The 20,612-nt window shown below is 46.4% G+C and overlaps 1 protein-coding gene across 1 annotated transcript; it reads right to left on the bottom strand.

The window, feature by feature from the left end:
- Positions 1 to 1,357: 1,357 nt before the first annotated feature.
- Positions 1,358 to 4,356, bottom strand: LOC147856602 (pentatricopeptide repeat-containing protein At4g38010-like). Its single transcript, XM_087329429.1, has one exon. It carries the CDS (start codon positions 4,146 to 4,148, stop codon positions 1,896 to 1,898), a length of 2,253 nt encoding a protein of 750 aa, XP_087185555.1. The 5' UTR covers positions 4,149 to 4,356; the 3' UTR covers positions 1,358 to 1,895.
- Between the last annotated feature and the right edge of the window lie 16,256 nt (positions 4,357 to 20,612).

Here is a 20,612-nt window from a genome sequence, read left to right as displayed (position 1 = left end):
GGTTGTCAGACTCATAGATAATAATCGTTCTATGCCTCTATTGATTTGTTGCCATGTGTTCCAACCCACATTGCTAACATATAACTATGAAACCTGCCTATGTTACATCCGATCCTTTCGTTACTCTTGCATAGGATCTTGAGTGTGAATCCATTGTATGCCCATCTAAGATTGATTGTATGCCTATGATGAGCTATGCACTCATCTATAACTTCCACCCCTCCACAATCTTAGATCTTACTACATGACACGAGATATGCCGAATTCCCACAATAGATTGCAACAAGGGTAGATGACCGACCTACATAGCTAGCTAATACACTCCCTCCCCTAAATTCACTAGCCCTTACCGCCCATACTAGCTGAACCACACGACACTTGTGCTAAAAGCAAGAGTACAAGTCGCGATCACTTGAAATCTAGGATATTTCTACTTATACAACTCCCTAACTCACCTCCAACAAAGGGCTGTTTACATCATCGGGGTCCATTCTCTTATTTTAACAACTGAACATGTTAGAAATATTGAGAATCGATTAGATAGGTATATAGAGTTACAACCACAGAGATGGATATATGAAAACAAAACTTCTATTACATACGAGAGTAGCTCACAATGGTAGTTCACCCATGCGCTCACACCTTAGAGCTTAGATGGGATTTGGACCAGCTCACTACAAAATTAGTGGGGACTGATGATCAATACACCACTGTGTAAGAGAGTGGATTATATTCTCTGTTTGGTCTAAGTGTAACATTAAATGTGCATGTCAATTGATAGTAGTGGAGATATTCCTTTTCTTTCAACTGACTTGTCATTTACTATGACCCAACTCCCTAGATATAGGCATGTGCTAGATAGTACTTATCTTGAAGTCAATGGCACATGCTTCAAGACTAAGTACATTGTAACTTGCCCACAAAATATTCTAGTTGACTTGATTAGCCAATCTTATTACCTATTTCGCTCTTTCCTAAATCCATTGTGTTCTATGCATCTACGGTTTCCTAGATTAACACCTTATCGACCCATATGATTGAGTTGCACACTAGCCGCTCCTCATTTGTAGCGCTATCACAAAATGTGCACTCTAAGAGCACATATGGGGATAGATTTACAACTTGGGGCTGATCATTGATTATATCTAACAGAAGATTCATTGTTGGCTCCCATTGGGCTACCTAGAGACATAACAAAGTCTGTATATATTGTTCCACACACACACATACACACACACATACACACACACACACAAATGTTAATAGTGAAACAACAATACAAACACCATCCCCAAAAGTTATCATACATGGACACACATATGTTAATGTTCTCACAGTACAAACGACATCCCAAAATGTATCATACATGGACACACGTCTGTTAATAGGCCAACAATACAAACAACTTCCCCAAAAGGTATCTATGATACATGGAACCAATCCAAGTATTGTGATTCCTTGATGATCCGAAACAAAGCTTGCGAGAATTCTTTCCATAGAACCTCTCTCCATTGAAGAATATACTAACACATTGGAAGTCAAATCTCAAGTTTATGTGCCGGTGTCTAGGGGAGCGACAAGGTCACTACATATACACAAAACCAGGAAAGCTCTTTTATAATACAACAGATGTTAGGAGCAGAGTCCAAGTGTGATGATCACTCAATGACCCAAATCAGGGCTTGGAATGTTATTTATAGGGCCGCCATCCAACGAAGTGTGTATTCACATTTTGAGAGTTCAATAGCTAATGATGGGTTTTATTCCTTTAGGCTGAACTTTATAGATTCCAATCCGGATGTCTAAGGATGTGACAGAGTTCCACCACCTCCTCCCTTTATGTACAAGCATACCCTCTGATGGAACCAAAATGTTACTCATTGTCTTACTACAATTCAAATCAAGCTACAACCTAATTGCTTATCTATCCCTCTCTTTGTCATCATCTTCCTGATTCTTTCCATGTCATTCTCCTTCCCATCTAAAGCATACATGTTAAAGAGCAAAACATAAGCAGATGCATTGTTTCCCTCTAAGTGGACCACGTTTTCTGCAGCTCTTTTTGCTCGTTCCATGTCACCGTGCATCCGACAAGCACCAAGTAAAGATGTCCAAACACAAGCATCGGCTTCCATTGGCATTTTATTAATGAAATCCTCAGCTTCAGTTAAAAGACCTGCTCTCCCAAGAAGATCAACCATGCTCCCATAATGCTCATACGTCGGCTCTACACCATGTTCATCTCTCATTGAAGAAAAATAGAACAAGCCCTCCTCTACCAGCCCTGCATGACTACATGCGGAAATAAGGCTTAAAAAAGTGGTCGCATTTGGCATCACCCTCTCTTCTTGCATTTTCTTGTACAAATTCAAAGCTTCGCTACCATGTCCTTGTTGAGCGTACGCTGTGATCAGTGCTGTCCATGTGACCACATTCCGTTTGTGCATATTATCGAATACCGACCGAGCCTTCTGTAAAGCGGCACATTTACCATACATGTTGACAATGGCATTGCTAATGACAAAATCAGATTCGAGCCCGAGATCTGCAATATTATTATGAATTGCTATGCCTTCATCTAATGCCCCGATGCAAGCACACGCAGTAAGAATACCGATAAATGTGACCTTATCAGGTTCCATGTCTTCTTCTTGCTGCATTTTCCTAAACAGCTCAAGAGCTTCGTGGCCTAATCCTTGTTGGGCATAAACTGTGATGATTGCATTCCATGATATCACCGTTTGTTGAGTGATGTTATTGAAGGCAGCAAGGGCATCATCGAGAAGTTTGCATTTACCATACATATTGACAAGAGCTGTCCCAGTGATAACATCGAGCTCGAACCCTTTGTATGTAACCAATGCATGGATTTCCTTGCCCTCAGCCATAGATTCGAGGCTTGCACATGCGGATAGAGCACTTATGAAAGTGACCTTATCTGGCTCCATGCCTTGTTCTTGCATTTGGTAGAAGTAATCCAAAGCTTCTCTATTGCAGCCTTGCCGAGTACACTCAGTAATCATGGATGTCCATGATACCACGGTGCGCTTCTCGACTTTACCGAACATAATCCGAGCGTTGGTAGGGTCTCCACACTTCCCATACATAGTCATAAGGGCATTTCTCAATACCACATTTGATTCAAGCAATTCATCAGAGATACAAGCGTGGATAAATTTCCCATCCCTAAGGTTTTCAGGGGAAACACATGCACTCAATGCATTGATGAATGTGATCGTGTTTGGTTTCACATCTCGTGCCCGCATCTCTGATAAGAGCCTCAGAGCCTCATGGTGGCGTCCTTTCCTAACAAAAGCTCCCATGAGGGAGTTATAAGCTGCCGCATCAAGAGCAACACTAACCTTGCTAAATACAATCTTAGCTTGATCAACATCTCGACATCGGCCATACATGTCGATAAGTCCAGTGGCGACCATAATGTCAGTGTGCAATCCAGCCCCCACAGCCAAGGTGTGAACATGCTCGCCCTCTACGAGAGAGGCAACACGGGAACATGCCTTGAGACATATGATGAATGTGACCCTGTCTGGACTAACACCCTCCGTTACCATTTGTGTGAGCATTTCAAGGGCCTTTTGGATGTGCTGTGTCTCTTCTCGAGCAGGATACGGCACTCTTTGGGCTTGATTGGACACTTCCTGGGCGGAAAGATGTGTCACTTGTTTGGCATGATGTGGTACAACTTGAGTATCACCTTGAATTTCCTGCAAATGATGTGACACTTCTTGAGCGTGACATAGTGATTCTTGGGCATAACTAAGCAATTCTCCAGCATGAACTGACACCTTTTGGGCATAATGTGGCACCTCTTTGGGGTGAGGTTGAACTTTCTGGACATGGCAAGGCACTGCTTGGGCATGATGTCTCTCATCTTGGGCATTGGCATATGCACCCATCATGGTGTTCCAAGAGACCACATCTCTCTTATGAATCTTGTTAAACAAAACACTAGCATTTGAGATTTCCATGGATTTTGCATACCTGTGCAGGAGGACATTAGCCAGATGGGTTTTCTGATCCAGCCCAAAACAGACCATTCGAGCATGAAGAAGCAGGCATTGTTGAGGAGAAGGAAGAAGAGGAGAGTGAGATTGAAGAAGAAAAGCTATGGTTTCTTCTTCGGCCATCACGTCTCTTCTCTCTAAAACAAGGAAAGATTGCTGCTAACTCCATTTCCTATAGATTTCTCGGATGGGTCCTTCAAAGGAAATACCTCCATGGACAGCAGGAAGCTTTGCCATATGTATAGACTTTTCTCACTCTGTCAAGCCTCAAGAACAGTACTCTACCTGAGTTCATGAGAGAAAGTGAGATGAAGATACGGTTCATAAATGAGTGAGATAAGTGAATGAATGACTTATAAGTTATGACCATAGATAGCTAGCTAGTTCATAAGTCATGCCAAATTGAGAGGACCCAAGTTGGACCAACACCCCGGGGCTTGGACCCATGCTTCGTTTTCAGTGGCACTTCCCCATTGGGAGCGTGGCAATGCTACGCGAAACGTTTCAAATTTAGACCAATTATCTTGGTGAAATTTGTCAAATGTCCCATCCATTTGATGAGAGTAAAATTTATGCCTTTGATATTCTCTCCCTCTCTTTTCGAGTTTCTCTTTTCCAAGTTAAAGGTGCAAACTTCGTATGTACTCCTCTTCCTTGAAACCGGATCAGTCGATCCAAAAAAATTCTTAATATATTTAAAATATCATATGCTCACAACTTGGACAACAACTCTGTGGTGTTCTTATTCAATCCCAACTGGGACACAATTCCAAAACTGACTGGGACTCACCAAGGGGCCTTGTCCTAGTTCGAAAAGGTGCACCACCGTTGTCTCCCCCAAACCTGTTCCAACGGTCACTCCCAATGACCATCTTTGGGCTTATTTGAGGAACACCATTCCTCATTTCTTCTCATTCCTGATTTCTGAGATCCACTTGTATTGCTCAAGGAATGTGGAGCACTCTCTCTTTCTCTTTAGCTGTTTTGGCAGTGGTCTCAACTTGTCCCAACTTCGGGTTTTGGTTTTGTTCCAAGTTTTGGATAGTTGTAATCTTTTAGAGCTCTAAACATAATATATAAGAAATTTTCTCTCAAGTTTGTTTCCGTTTGCGTTTTCTTGTGTGTTTAAGCTTAGCCATAAAATAGGGACATGACACTTGGTATCAAAGTTGGAACACGAATTGGAGGGGAGAAAATGTTGATGAAGGAGGTGCGTATAAGGAAAGAGAAAGCGAGGGAAAAAGTGGATTAGAATCAGAATAAGAGGTGATCGAGGAGTCATGAAAGAGAATGAGCCTTGTGGAGATTGTGATTGCATAACTTGTGGAAATTTGAAAGGTGTAAAGAATAGAAAGAAGCTCACCAAGGAATAGAGATCCCTTCAAAGGCTACAAGGATTTCAAGTAGAGAGTGCCATGTTACTTCATCCCAAGGAATGAGCCGATGAGACCTATGATAAATGGGGGAATTTGATTCAAGAGTTTGAGCAATTCAAACTTATATTGGTAAATATAGAAAATTGATATATATGGTTTTATGGTTGGCATTTGTAAAGTGTGGGATGCTGTTAAGTTTTTTTTGATTCGTAGATGCCCATCTTAGAATGAAGAACTGTTGTGGCAACCTTTGATTTGGAATTTTTTTTTTTTTGATGAGAGGGGTGTATTGCTTGGAAGTAGACCGCGATTACAGTGGGCTGAGTTGGATAATGGTATACTTGCCACGGTAGCCTCTTGGGGAAATTATGTTTGTCATCTTAATAATTCACAGCTAGATGCTACCATGTGTAGGGGTTTTAGACCTATGATTGATGCAATTCAATTATCTTTAGGGAATTTTCTCTCTAATTGGTCACCTTCTTTTGTGCATGTTTGGTTTGGATATTTTTCTCCGGTTGGTGTTATGATAGGAGCAAAAGGAACAACGTCTCAAGGTGACTGTTACTATTTTGATGTATTGGAGGAAGGAAGATTATGGCAAACTGATGTGGAATTGTCAATTTGGCAAACGACATTGCAACATCCGGTGAGAGTGATTGGTAAATCTAGTAAAAAGTGGACTTTAGAGCTTTCTCCTTCTAATAGTATGTTATTTTGCCAACTATGGGTTTTTAAAAAAACGTCGTTGTTGGACTTGCATTGGGATCCATAAGATTATCTTTGGAAACATACAAATCCTTCGTCTCATACTAAATTTATTCAATATTCTGTGAAGTTGGGATGATGTCAGGAATAGTACTGGGACAGAGAAGAAATTAGTACTAAGAGAGGAATATTAGTACTAAGAGGAATAGAGGGTGTAGAACACTCGAGAGAAGGAGAGAGAGAGAGAGAGAGAGAGAGAGAGAGAGAGAGAGAGAGAGAGAGAGAGAGAGAGAGAGAACGATGATGACAACGATATATTATGTGAGAAGAATATACAAGGAAGGCTAAGAGGCTTAAGATTGGCGTTGAACCGATTTGGTTCTAAATAATGCCTTGTGCCTCCTTTTATAGTGTTCTCAAGAGTAGTCCTAAAGTTTCTAGAATGTTCCAGAGCAATCTGGAATATACATCAATTTTCTATAGTAAAACTTAAATAAAAATAATATCCTACGTATTGTCGAATACAAGTGTATAATGGACGTATTCACACTATCCCTTTGTATAGCTCAAGTTTGGGTCATTTGTGTAATTAGCATAAATGGTAGTTGCCCTAAGTTTGTCACTATATAAAGTGACCTAGTAACCTTTTTGTAAGGTTGGTTGTATTATTGTTTCTATTGAATAGAAAGAGGCTTTTGTGCCTTCTCTCTCTCTCTCTCTATCTCTGTGCACGATCTTGGAAACTGTCATACACAGGTACTCAACCCCAATCGAATGCTACTTGATCTTCTGCATTGACGGCCTTGTCTTCAACATCTGGTATCAGAGCCTGCACAGTACTCGGTTCCTCAACCCGCTGTCGGCCGTCGTCTCAGCCTGCACAGCATTCGGTTTCCTGCGTCATTCGAAGAAAAAGAGAAGAAAGTAGGCAAACACAAGCTTGAATCTCGCTGCGTTAGATCATCACTCGGAGTAAACCAGTCGGCTGTACTCTACTTCCTTGATCGTAACTGCTTGAGGTGGGCTTCCTGCACAACGACGACTTCAAGGACAACCCCAGTTCGTGTTTCATTCGATTCCTGCACAACGACGACTTCAAGGACAACCCAGTTCGTGTTTCATTCGATTGGACAATAATCGGAAGGACCAGTCGGTTCCATTGCTCTCACCGTTGCAGTCAACCGAAACCGAATCGGCTTGAAGTACTGTCGGATCGTTAAATCTAGGTTCAACTCGACTAAGACAGTTGTCGGTAGTCAATCCGAACCAAATCCCCGATTCTCCGTAATCGACATCACTTGTGTCCAACTTCGGCTAGAACGACTCTGAGTGGGCCAAACCGCTGCACTTCACCAAAGTTCGTAGCCGACTTAGGGCAGAGTCATGACATCAACATCCGGCTCGTCAGAAATGAGTCTACGAAAGTTCGATGGATCGAACTTCAACTTCTGGAAGGAGCAAATGCAGGACTATCTCATAGTCAAGGGGCAAATCGATCCCATCGAAAATGAAGAACCTCCAGAAGGATACAAACCAATTGAGTGGCAGAAGCTGGACAGAATCGTCCGCGCCACGATTCGGATGCACCTATCGGAATCGGTATACTTTACGGTGCAATCGTGTACGACAGCATTCGAACTGTGGAAAACACTGTCGGACACCTACGAAAAGAAGGTCGCTGCAACGAAGATGTTTCTGATTCGGCGCCTCTACAACTTGCGGATGAAAGAATCAGATTCGGTTCAAGCACATCTCAATGAGTACGAAAGCATAAGCTCCCAAATCTCATCTCAGGGGACGGCAATCGAGGATGAACTCAGAGCAATGATACTCATGAGCAGCCTTCCCTCATCATGGGAAACTTTCGTCACAACCGTGTGCAACGCGTCAACCACGGCTGTTAAATACTCCGAAGTCACGAGCGCAATCCTGACCGAAGCAGCTCGGAGAAAGTCTTTCGCCAAAGACTGAACAGACGACGCTTATGTAGTACAAGGTTCGACAGAACGATCGAACATACGAGGAAGAGATTCCTCACGGCAGCCGAACAATCAACGAAGACGGAGCCAGTCACGGGATAATCGAATCTGCAACTATTGCAAGAAACCCGGACACATCAAAGCCGACTGCCGCGCACTCAAGAACAAGAACGACAAGTCTCAGAAATCAGACAAGAAGAGTGGCCGGCATGAGGAGATCAACTACGTCAGCTTCTCAGCTGATGTGCTACCAAACGACCCGAATATACTATCGATCGAAAATCCAGTCGGATCAGAAGTTCTGCTCACGACTGAAGAATCGAGCACATGGCTCTTAGATTCGGGCGCGTCATTTCACGTGACTCCTCATCGATCCCAATTTCGGCAATATACGATCCGTCACTCCGACTCAGTTCGAGTCGGCAACTCGCAACACTGTGACATCATTGGAATCGGCACAGTAGAGCTCAACCTTGCAGGTGGCTCTACACTTGTACTTCACAATGTCCGACATGTACCCGAGCTCTCAAGGCCATTGATCTCAGTCGGACAACTAGACGAAGACGGCATTCGTGCCGGTTTTTCTTCGGGAGGGTGGACACTCCACAGGGGGAACCTCCTGCTTGCTAGAGGACCCAAGATACACTCACTGTATCCGTTACATGTTACGCTCAGAGAGGGTAACCTGTTTTTGGTGGATATTCCTGTGTCATCACTATGGCACAGAAGATTAGGACACCTCAGCAAGGCCGGCATTACGCACCTATCTAGAGCCGGATACATCCCTAAACTCTCCTTCTCGGACCATCAATTCTGCGAACATTGCCAGTATGGCAAACAAGCAGCCGCATCACACCCGACATCAGCACCAAGAGAAACGAGACCTCTCGATTTAGTCCACTCGGACGTCTGTGGCCCAATGCCGCATCAGTCTCTCGGCGGTGCCTCTTACTTCGTCCGTTTTATTGACGATTCGACTCGAAAGGTGTGGGCTTATCCAATTCGCACCAAAGATCGTGTCTTCTCGATCTTCTCCGATTGGCTCGCTATGGTAGAAAATCAAACTGACCGAAAACTGAAATGCTTTCGGACCGACAATGGGGGAGAGTTCAAATCAGAAGAATTCGTCAAATTCTGCCGACAACGCGGCATCCGACGTGAATTTACGGCACCACACAGTCCGGAGCAAAACGGGATTGCAGAACGCATGAATCGGACAATCCAAGAACGGATAGTTTCCATGCTCCAACACTCCGGACTGTCGGATGGCTTCTGGGCAGAGGCTCTACTCACGGTAGTACACATAATCAATATGTCGCCAAGCAGACCTCTAGGACTTCAAATTCCTCAGGAACTATGGATCGGCAGTAAGCCGAATTACGACAAGCTGAGGATCTTCGGATGCGAGGCGTACGCCCTTATTCCGAAAGATGATCGCCGAAAACTTGCACCTCGGTCCAGGAAATGCATTTTCCTTGGATATGGATCAGACGGCGAAATGGGATACCGACTCTGGGACCCTGAACGCAGACAAATCGTTCGAAGTTCGGACGTTGTGTTCAACGAGTCGGCTATGAATCCATCAGTCAAAACACCGATCGAAGTCCGAAGGGTAACATTTTCCGATGTGCCGACCCTTCAAGAAGGCCCCGCTCTTAACACACGGTCAGCTTCACGGGTAGCTGAACCTTCCACTACCGACTCGGACAACTCTGACTCGGCACAGCAGAATAATCCGCTTTCGGACCATCCGACCTCGATACCCGATACGACCAGTCCAATTATACCTCGACGATCCGAGAGACTGTCGCAACCTCCGGAGAGGTATTCTCCTGGAATTTTCTTCACCGACGCCGGCGAACCGACGTCTTACGAAGAAGCATCGACATCTGTCGATTCAGCCACCTGGCATCTGGCGATGGAGTCGGAAATGCACTCCATTCGGGCAAACAAGACTTGGGATCTGGTCGAATTACCTAAGAATCGACGTGCTCTTCCTTGCAAGTGGGTTTATCGACTAAAAGAGACGTCTGATTCGACCACCCCAAAGTACAAGGCCAGATTAGTTGCGAAGGGCTTCCGACAAGAATATGGCGTCGACTTCGACGAGATTTTTTCACCAGTGGTGAAAATGACAACCCTTCGTTTTCTACTCGGCGTAGTGGCAGCCGACAACTTGGAGCTGATTCAGCTAGATGTCAAAACAGCCTTCCTCCATGGTGATCTTGAAGAGGAAATTTATATGGAGCAGCCAAAAGGCTTCGTGGCAACTGGTCAAGAACATCTAGTCTGCCGACTCAGGAAGAGTCTATACGGCCTCAAACAGGCACCGCGACAATGGTACAAGAAGTTCGACGACTTCATCCAATCGATCGGCTTCTCCAAAAGCGATGAGGACCATTGTCTTTTTACCAACACAGCTCAAGATGGATCACCCATCTTCCTCATCATTTACGTGGACGACATGCTAATTTCTGGACGCCACGCGGGCGAACTTGCCGATCTCATTCGCCAATTGCGGTTGAAGTTTGCCATGAAGGACCTCGGTCCGGCACGACACATACTTGGCATGAAGATTAGTCGGCATCGCGATAAACGACATCTTTTTTTGTCTCAGACCGACTATATCGGACGTGTCTTGGAACGCTTCAACATGCAATCAGCCAAATCTGCTTCAACCCCGCTCCCCATGAATCTTCGGCTCTCTCAGCGAGACTGCCCGACATCCGGTCCGGAGGGGGAAGATATGAAGTCGGTACCGTATGCACCGGCAGTCGGCTCCCTTATGTACCTGATGGTCGCGACACGGCCTGATATTTCTCATGCCGTAGGAGTCGTTAGCAGATTTATGCACAATCCTGGCCGATCGCATTGGAACGCAGTCAAGCATGTGTTCAAATATCTGGCTGGCACAAAAGACCACGACATTCTTTTCGGTCCGAACTCAACCTCAGGCGTTGTCGGTTACACCGACTCGGACTTCGCCGGCTGTATAGACAGTCGGAAATCAACAACCGGATACTGCTTCAAATTCGGCAATGGAGCAATTTCATGGAAGTCGAAACTTCAGGAGTGCACAGCGACCTCAACGACCGAAGCAGAATATGTAGCTGCGTCCGACGCTGCAAAAGAAGCTTTGTGGCTCGGCCGGCTGGCGCACACGTTTCGACAAGTCGACCATGACTCGGCCCCAGTTGTCTATAGCGACAGTCAAGGTGCTGTTGCCTTGTCGAAAAATCCGGTTCACCACAACGCCTCCAAACATATCGACGTTCGATATCACTTCGTTCGGGACTGCGTCATTTCAGGGAAAATCGGTCTAGAGAAAATATCCACAACCGACAATGTCGCAGATGGAATGACCAAGTGTCTTTCGGCAGACCGCTTTCGGTCCCTTCGGCATCAGATGGGTGTAACGACAAACCAGTCCGGTTAGAGCCGGACACAGCGCAGGATGGTTTCAGACAACCGACATCAGTTCCCTAATGATCGGCTTCAACTCTTCCGACCCGACCAGTCCGGTCTTCTGCCTTCGGACCCTGCCGACTCGAACAAAACTGATATGTCCGAGAACCTAGGTTTATACCTGTGATCTTAGATAACCCATGTATACGCCCATTACGGGGGAGTGTCGAATACAAGTGTATAATGGACGTATTCACACTATCCCTTTGTATAGCTCAAGTTTGGGTCATTTGTGTAATTAGCATAAATGGTAGTTGCCCTAAGTTTGTCACTATATAAAGTGACCTAGTAACCTTTTTGTAAGGTTGGTTGTATTATTGTTTCTATTGAATAGAAAGAGTCTTTTGTGCCTTCTCTCTCTCTCTCTCTATCTCTGTGCACGATCTTGGAAACTGTCATACACAGGTACTCAACCCCAATCGAATGCTACTTGATCTTCCGCATTGACGGCCTTGTCTTCAACACGTATTACAATAGATAGTGTAATGGTCAAGAGCTCAACCCATGTAACATAAGATCATGGGTTTGAGTCTTGCCATATCATGACACTATCCCCCCTTTAAAACGATTTGTGTCACGAGTCGTTTTGGATTGAGGACCCGGTTTATCTGGATATTGACGATGGAAGTCTTCAAGAAGAGTTCAAGCATTGGTCACATTCTCTATTGGTTCCCAAGTACGCTTGCTAGGACTATATCCTAGCCAATCGACTAAATAGTAGAGCTTGTTATGAACAATCTTGGAATCGAGGATGGCGGCAACCTCGTACTCAGGTCCATCTTCAAGTTCGATCAGGGGTGGAGGTTGTGGAATACGTCCTGGGATGGTGCTGTCTTGATAGGGTTCGAGGAGAGAACTATGAAACACCGGATGTACGCAAAGTTGCGGGGGTGGATCGAGATGAAAAGAGACATCATTAATCTTTCTGATAATATAGAAAGGACCTAATCGCCGATAATCCAACTGTTAGGAGACAGGTCCCTCCGGATGGGAAGGGAGAAGAACAGTGCTGATGAACAAACTCGGCTGAGGCCGATAGACCGAGGCCGAAACCGTATGACGAGTACTCGGCTACGGAGAGCCAGATGGTGCAAACCTGGTGAGGAGCGGATGAGGAGTACCTGGCTACGGAGAGCCGGATGGTGCAGACCCGGTGAGGAGCGGATGAGGAGTACCCGGCTACGGAGAGCCGGATGGTGTAGACCCGGTGAGGAGCGGATGAGGAGTACCCGGCTATGGAGAGCCGGATGGTGCAGACCCGGTGAGGAGTGCTCACCGGATGAAGAGACATATTCGTAAATATGTTTTTGAGAGTCCATCGTGGCTATATTTGTAAATAGCCGAAAAATCATATTAGTATAAATATGACTTAGGGCAAACTTTTAGGAGTTGTTGTTATTCTTGTTGGTGCAAGAAGAGAGATAGCGCGTAACCGTGTACAGAGAGAGAGAGAGAGAGAGAGAGAGAGAGAGAAAGAGGTCGTTGCCTCTGTTGAAACTGCCGCCTGTGGCGAAGATCGTGAGCACGAGGTTGTTGCCTCCGTGAACTCACTGTTGTACACTCTAACATAGTGATAGTTTGCAGCCTGTGGGCTGCCGTGGTTTTTCCCTAGTTTGGGTTTTCCACGTAAACATCCTGTGTACTCTTCTCTTCACTGTGTTGTGCATTTATTTCCCGTTTTCTGTGTATGATTCTAAGCTCGGTTGTGGCCGAGCGTTGCGTATAGGGAGCGTGCAGCTCTCGTCAAGTGGTATCAGAGCGAAACGACATAGAAAATGGACGATTCGTTGGGAGGCATGTTCAAGCTCACCGGCTCCAACTATTCGGTGTGGAAGTCGAAGATGAGGGACATGCTCGTGGTTAAAGACCTCTGGCTGCCGGTTCAGTTCGGGGACAAGAGACCGGACAAAATCGACACCGCGATATGGGAGGTGATGTACATGAAGACAACGACGTACATATGGTGCTTCATCGACATGAGCCTGTACAACAACTTCAATGAAGAAAGCAAGGCTCACGAGCTCTGGGAGAAGATCGGCATAATGTTTCAAAACAAAAATGCCGTTAATCAGGTTTCGGTATTCCGGAAGCTAGTAAGACTCCGGTACCAAGATGGCTCCAGCATGGCGGAGCACATGAATGCCTTCCAGGGGCTGATACACCAGGCAACATCATTGGAAGTACCTCTCGCCGACGAGGTACTAGCGCTACTCCTGCTCGGTTCCCTCCCGGATAGCTGGGAGACGTTGGTTGTCACTTTGGGCAACGCTGGGCCGGAAGGGAAACGGTTATCCCTAGCAAGAGTAAAGTCGAGCTTGCTAGATGAGGAGGTGCGTCGGAAAGATAAAGATACGAGCTCCGACTCCAAAGCGCTCCTTACCGAATCGGAACGCGGAAGACAAAGAAACCGTAGTCCCCATAACCGGGAAAAGTCGGGGACACGGTCAAAGTCAAGGGGAAGACCTACTTGCTTCTATTGCGGTAAGCCGGGACACTTCCAGAAGAACTGTCGGCATTTCCGAAAGGATAAGGAAACCGACGGTAGCGATTCGAAGCGGATACCGGACCGGAACAGTAAAGACCGGAGGGGACCGGACCGGAAGGGGACGACGGCAATCGCGGCAAGTGAAGAAGAGTTGATGCTCATCACCGAGGAGAGTGAGATAAACCTTGCCGGCGACGAGATGACCTAGGTGGTAGACTCCGAAGCATTGTTCCACCTTACCCCGGACCGGAAATGCTTCTCATCCTACTCAACTGGTGATCACGGCTGTGTCCGGATGGGGAATGAAGGTACATGCCGAATTGTCGGCATAGGAGACGTGTGACTGTCAACACCAACCGGATGCAAGTTGCTGCTGAAGGATGTCCGACACGTTCCGGAGGTTCGTCTGAACCTGATATCTGCCGGTCGGCTAGATGATGAAGGTTACACGGGTAGCATCCGGAATGGTGTCATGAAGTTCAGCAAAGGGAGCCTGATTGTGGCTCGGGCCCGGAAGGTCAACACACTGTACCTGATGAATGCCCGGTTATGTCCGGAAGAAGTGAACGTGGCATCCGACACTGCCGGTGAGCTGTGGCACAAGAGGCTGTGTCATATGAGCGAGAAGGGGATGAAGAGGCTTGCAGACGACAACCTCATTCCAGTGAAGAACGTGCACTTGGAGAAGTGCACTAATTGTCTGGCCTGTAAGCAAAACCGGACCTCCTTCCGACCAAGGCCACCGATGAGACGTAATGCACCACTGGAGTTGGTGCATACGGATGTGTGTCAAGTAGACACGAAGGCACATGCCGGAGCGCAGTACTTCGTGACGTTCATAGATGACCACAGCCGGAAGCTGTGGGCCACACCGTTGAAGACGAAGGATCAGGTGCTATCCGTCTTGAAAGAGCTCCACGCGAGAATGGAAAGAGAAACCGGCTGGAAGCTAAAGGCGGTTCGAGCAGATAACGGAGGAGAATACCGGGGGCAATTTGAGGTGCACTACCGCTCGAAGGGAATCCGGCTCGAATTTACCATGCCAAAGATGCCGGAACTAAACGGATTGGCTGAGAGGATGAACCAGACCATAATGGAGAGGGTCCGGAGTATGCTAGCGCATGCAAAACTACCCAAGAAGTTTTGGGCTGAGGCATTGTCAACGACGACATATGTGATAAATAGATCACCCTCAGTACCCTTGGACAGAGACACGCCACAGAGAGTCTGGACCAGTAAGGAAGTATCCTACCGGCATCTGAAGGTATTCGGGTGTCTCGCGTACGTGCATGTAGCTAAGGACCGGAGAGGAAAGTTGGATCCAAAGACCCGGCCATGCATATTCCTCGGTTACGGCGACGATGAGTTCGGCTACCGAGTGTGGGACCTGGTCGACAAGAAGGTATTCCGGAGTCGAGATATTATCTTCATGGAGGACAAGACGCTCGCCAACTGGGAGTCGGAGAAGAAGATAATGAACTCCGAGTCGACTGGTAAGGATTGACTCTACGACGAGCAGACCCAACCGACAAGAGACCGGTTAGCACTCGAGGGACCAACCGGTTACAGTGAGGATACCGAACATGCTGAAGAAGAAGTAGAGGAAGTTGAAACCGGAACCGGCCAAGACCCCAAATCGGATTCGGATGAAGAGCAAATGGAGGAGCCGGTTACCGAAGCTCGAAGACGGAGATATCCTCTCAGAGAGAGAAGTGCGCCCCGGAGATTTCCGGATGCAGAGCATGTTCTGCTGACCGATGAGGGGGAGCCGGAATGCTTCGAAGAAGCGAAGGATGACACCCACAACCGCAAATGGTTAAGTGCCATGCAGGATGAGATGGATTCCCTACATGAGAACCATACGTACGAATTGGTGGAGTTGCCGAAAGGAAAGCGGGCACTCTGAAACAAGTGGGTGTACAAGTTGAAACCGGGAGATGCCGGCAACCCCCCCGAGATACAAAGCCAGGATCGTGGTGAAGGGGTTCCAGCAGAAAAAGGGTGTGGACTTTGACGAGATATTTGCCCCGGTAGTAAAGATGACCTCCATTCGGACGGTGCTGAGTATAGCGGCAAGCATGGACCTCGAGGTAGAACAACTGGACGTGAAGACGACATTCCTTCACGGCGACCTCGAAGAGGAGATCTACATACAGCAACTGGAGGGATTTGTGGAGAAAGGGAAGGAGCACCTGGTATGCCGGTTGAAGAAGAGCTTGTACGGACTGAAGCAGGCTCCCCGACAATGGTACTGGAAGTTCGACTCCTTCATGGCCGATCAAGGGTACCACAAGACGCAGGCTGATCACTGCGTGTTTGTGAAGAAGTTTGAAGGAGGCGACTTCCTGATACTCCTTCTGTACGTGGATGACATGTGGATCGTCGGACGGGACCAAGTCAAAATACGGATGCTGAAGAAGGCCCTCAACCGGACCTTCTCAATGAAAGACTTGGGTCCGGCAAGACAGATACTGGGGATGCATATTATCCGGAACCAGTCAGTGAAGCAATTATGGTTGTCACAAGAGAAGTACATGACAAAGGTGCTTCACCGGTTCAACATGTCAGATGCGAAACCGGTCGGATCGACACTTCCGGCAAACTGCAAGCTATCCGGTAAGCAAAGCCCGAAGACGAAAGCAGAGAAGGCGGACATGATGAAGATTCCATATGCCTCTGCCGTTGGGAGCTTGATGTACGCAATGGTGTGTACCCGACCGGATATAGGATACGCAGTCGGAGTGGTGAGCCGGTTTATGAGCAATCCAGGCAAGGAGCACTGGAACGCGGTCAAATGGATACTCTGGTATTTGAAGGGCACTTCAAATATGTGTCTCCGATTCGGCTCCGGAAAACCTCAACTTGACGGTTTCACCGATTTGGACATGTCGGCTGATGTGGATACCGGCCGGTCTATATCCGGGTATGTAATGACATATGCAGGGGGAGCTGTCTCGTGGCAGTTGAGGCTACAGAAGACAGTTGCATTGTCAACCACGGAGGCGGAGTACATGGCGACTGTGGAAGCCGGCAAGGAAATATTATGGATGAAGGACTTCATTGGAGAGCTCGGTATCCGGCAAGATGAATACCGGCTCTATTGCGACAGTCAAAGTGCCATCCATCTTGCTAAGAATGCGGCCTACCATTCCCAGACGAAGCATATCCAGCGAAGATATCACCGGATCCGGGAAAGAGTAGATGACCAGGAGTTCTCACTGACAAAGATCCACACGGCTGAGAACGGGTCAGATATGCTGACCAAAGTTCTGATACCCGACAAGCTGGATGCATGCCGGAAGAGGATCGGACTAATAAGACACCCCATGCTGGAGTGAAGGGGGAGTTTGTTGGGAGACAGGTCCCTCCGGATGGGAAGGGAGAAGAACAGTGTTGATGAACAAACTCGGCTGAGGCCGATAGGCCGAGGCCGAAATTGTATGACGAGTACCCGGCTACGAAGAGCCGGATGGTGCAGACCCGGTGAGAACCGGATGAGGAGTACCCGGCTACGGAGAGCCGGATGGTGCAGACCTGGTGAGGAGCGGATGAGGAGTACCCGGCTACGGAGAGCCGGATGGTGTAGACCCGGTGAGGAGTGCTCACCGGATGAAGAGACATATTCGTAAATATGTTTTTGAGAGTCCATCGTGGCTATATTTGTAAATAGCCGAAAAGTCATATTAGTATAAATATGACTTAGGGCAAACTTTTAGGAGTTGTTGTTATTCTTGTTGGTGCAAGAAGAGAGATAGCGCGTAACCGTGTACAGAGAGAGAGAGAGAGAGAGAGAGAGAGAGAGAGAGAGAGGTCGTTGCCTCTGTTGAAACTGCCGCCTGTGGCAAAGATCGTGAGCACGAGGTTGTTGCCTCTGTGAACTCACTGTTGTACATTCTAACATAGTGATAGTTTGCAGCCTGTGGGCTGCCGTGGTTTTTCTCTAGTTTGGGTTTTCCACGTAAACATCCTGTGTACTCTTCTCTTCACTGTGTCATGCATTTATTTCCCGTTTTCTGTGTATGATTCTAAGCTCGGTTTTGGCCGAGTGTTGTGTATAGGGAGCGTGTAGCTCTCGTCACCAACTTCTCGCATGGGCGAGTAGTGTTGATGTGTCGTCGTAGTAGCCATACTCGATCTCCAATGTTAAAATTGGATGGAAGCCAATGACGATCCGCGTAAACCTTGTGTGTTTGTTGAGCTTGCTGTAGATGAGTAGATAAATTTGCTTGTATCTTGCGTAACAGCTCCAAACGATCCTCTGCGCAAGGATTTGTGGGTAACTATGGGGTTTTAAATACACATCACCGGGGGTGACAACCCGTATAAGCATAAAATGGTGTAACTTTAGTCGATGAGTGGACAGAGTTATTATAGGCAAATTCGGTGAAGTGGAGAATATCCGCCCAGTCATCTTGATGATAGCTTAGAAAGCACCGAAGATACTGCTCCAGCGTTTGATTTGTTCGTTATACTTGGCCGTCAGTTTGTGGGTGGTAGTCGGAGGAGAGGTTACAAGTGACCTTGAGCATTTTAAAAAGGTGCTTCCAGAATTTCGAGACGAACTGGGGTCCACAGTCGCTGATGATATTATCAGGAAGGCCATGATGTTGACATACTTCATGCATGACAATTTCAATAGTTTCTTCACTGGAGATTTCCTTAGTACATGGCAGGAAATGAGCCATCTTCGTATATCGATCTACTACTGTTAAAATTGCATTGAATCCCTTAGAGACCGGAAGATCTGTGATGAAATCTAGAGCAATGGATTGCCACGGCTTGCTTGGAATTGGTAATGGTTCTAATAAACCATATAGATGATGCCTTGGCATTTTTGCTCTGCAACATGTATCACAAGTCCAAACAAAATCTTCGACAAATTGTTGCATACAGGGACACTAGAATGATCGTTGTACAAAAACTAATGCCTTAGTACTACCAAAATGCCCAACTATATATGTGCCATGACAGTTTTGAACTACTCGAAGGCGGCACGAACCATTAGGAACATACAAGAGTTTCTTAAAGAATAGTAATCCATCATGACATTCGAATTGTTGATAGTCCGTACCTGGTTGTTGCGACAGTGAACAAGATGTTAGAGAGGGATCAATTTGTGCTAGAATGGCTTGGGCGAAAGCATCTGTCTTCAAGTCCTCACGTATGGTATTGATAACGTGGGAATCCAAGGGCATGCTGAAGACTTGTGTTGCTTGCAGTCGTGCCGGTCCCAAGATTACTTGCTTTTGGTTATCGAAAGCTGGCTCGCTAGGACGCGATGCTAGATATGAACGTAGTGATAATGCATCTGCCTTCCCTTGGTGCTTCCCCGGAAAATATGTAATTTTGAGGTCGAAACACGTGAGGAATTGAGCCCACCGAGCTTGATGTTGATTTAACACACGAGCACTCTGAAAGTAGGCAAGGTTTTTGTGATCACTGAATACAATGACTTGATGAGAGCATCCCTCTAGAAAAGGCCTCCATTGTGTAAAAGAGTCCACTATTGCTAATAACTCCTTATCATGAATTTCATAGTTGATTTCAGCGGCGTCAAACTTGCGTGAGTGGAATGCCACAGGCTGTAGCTTTTCATCATTACCTTGTTGTGACAGAATGCTACCCAATGCAAAATCTGACGTGTCTGCTTCCATGATGAATGGTTTTTCCGGATCAACGTGAGCTAGAATAGGAGCCGATGTAAATGCTTTCTCAAGATTCTCTAAAGCCATGTCCGCTTCTTTAGACCAAACGAACGATTGTCCCTTCTTAGTAAGTTGTGTGAGAGGTAGAACAAGCTTTGAGTAATCATGTATAAACTTGCGGTGGAAATTGGCAAAGCCTAAAAAACATTGCACATCTCGCAATGAACGCGGAGTTTGCCACTCTACCACCGTTTTGACCTTAGCTAGATCCATGGAGATGCCTTCCGAGGAGATGACATAGCTCAGAAATTCCACCTGGTTGCACCCAAAACTACAATTTTCCAGCTTTGCATAAAGACCATGTTCTTGAAGTCGTTTTAGTACTAAGAGTACATGAGAATCATGCTCTTCTTGGGTCTTTGAATAAACCAGTAGATCATCCAAATAGATGATCAAACAAACATCCAAGAGATCTCGGAATATATCATTTGCCATGTGCTGGAAGATTGCTGGCGCATTAGTGCGGCCGAATGGCATGACCGTATACTCGAAGTGCTCATATCTGGTGCGAAACGCTGTTGTAGTGTAATTCACACACTATGTGAAAATTGCTTTTTTTTTCCACCGGATGAAACTGGCAAGGAGGAACCGGTGAGAACCGGATGAAGGATAGAATCGGCAAGGAGGAATCGGTAAGGAGACCCGGTAAGAACCGGATCAAGCAGAACCGGCAAGAGCCGGATAAAGAAGGCCGGTGAGAGTCTCTCACCGGATGAAGACACAAATTTGTAAATAGAAGAAAAGATTGTTCCATGCATAGGGCAGGATTCGAACCCTGTACCTCCATGTTAACGATTTTTAAGCCTTACCACTATACTAGCATATTATGAAATGTAAAGTTATACTAAACTTTATCCCATGTAAATATT

The sequence above is a fragment of the Azolla caroliniana genome, unplaced genomic scaffold, assembly GCF_043228905.1.
Source record: "Azolla caroliniana isolate FFs.n. ecotype wild unplaced genomic scaffold, voAzoCaro1.0.p SCAF_13, whole genome shotgun sequence".
NCBI lineage: Eukaryota > Viridiplantae > Streptophyta > Polypodiopsida > Salviniales > Salviniaceae > Azolla > Azolla caroliniana.
Note: the sequence above shows the minus strand (reverse complement) of the source record. Positions and strands in the feature narration are given on the sequence as shown.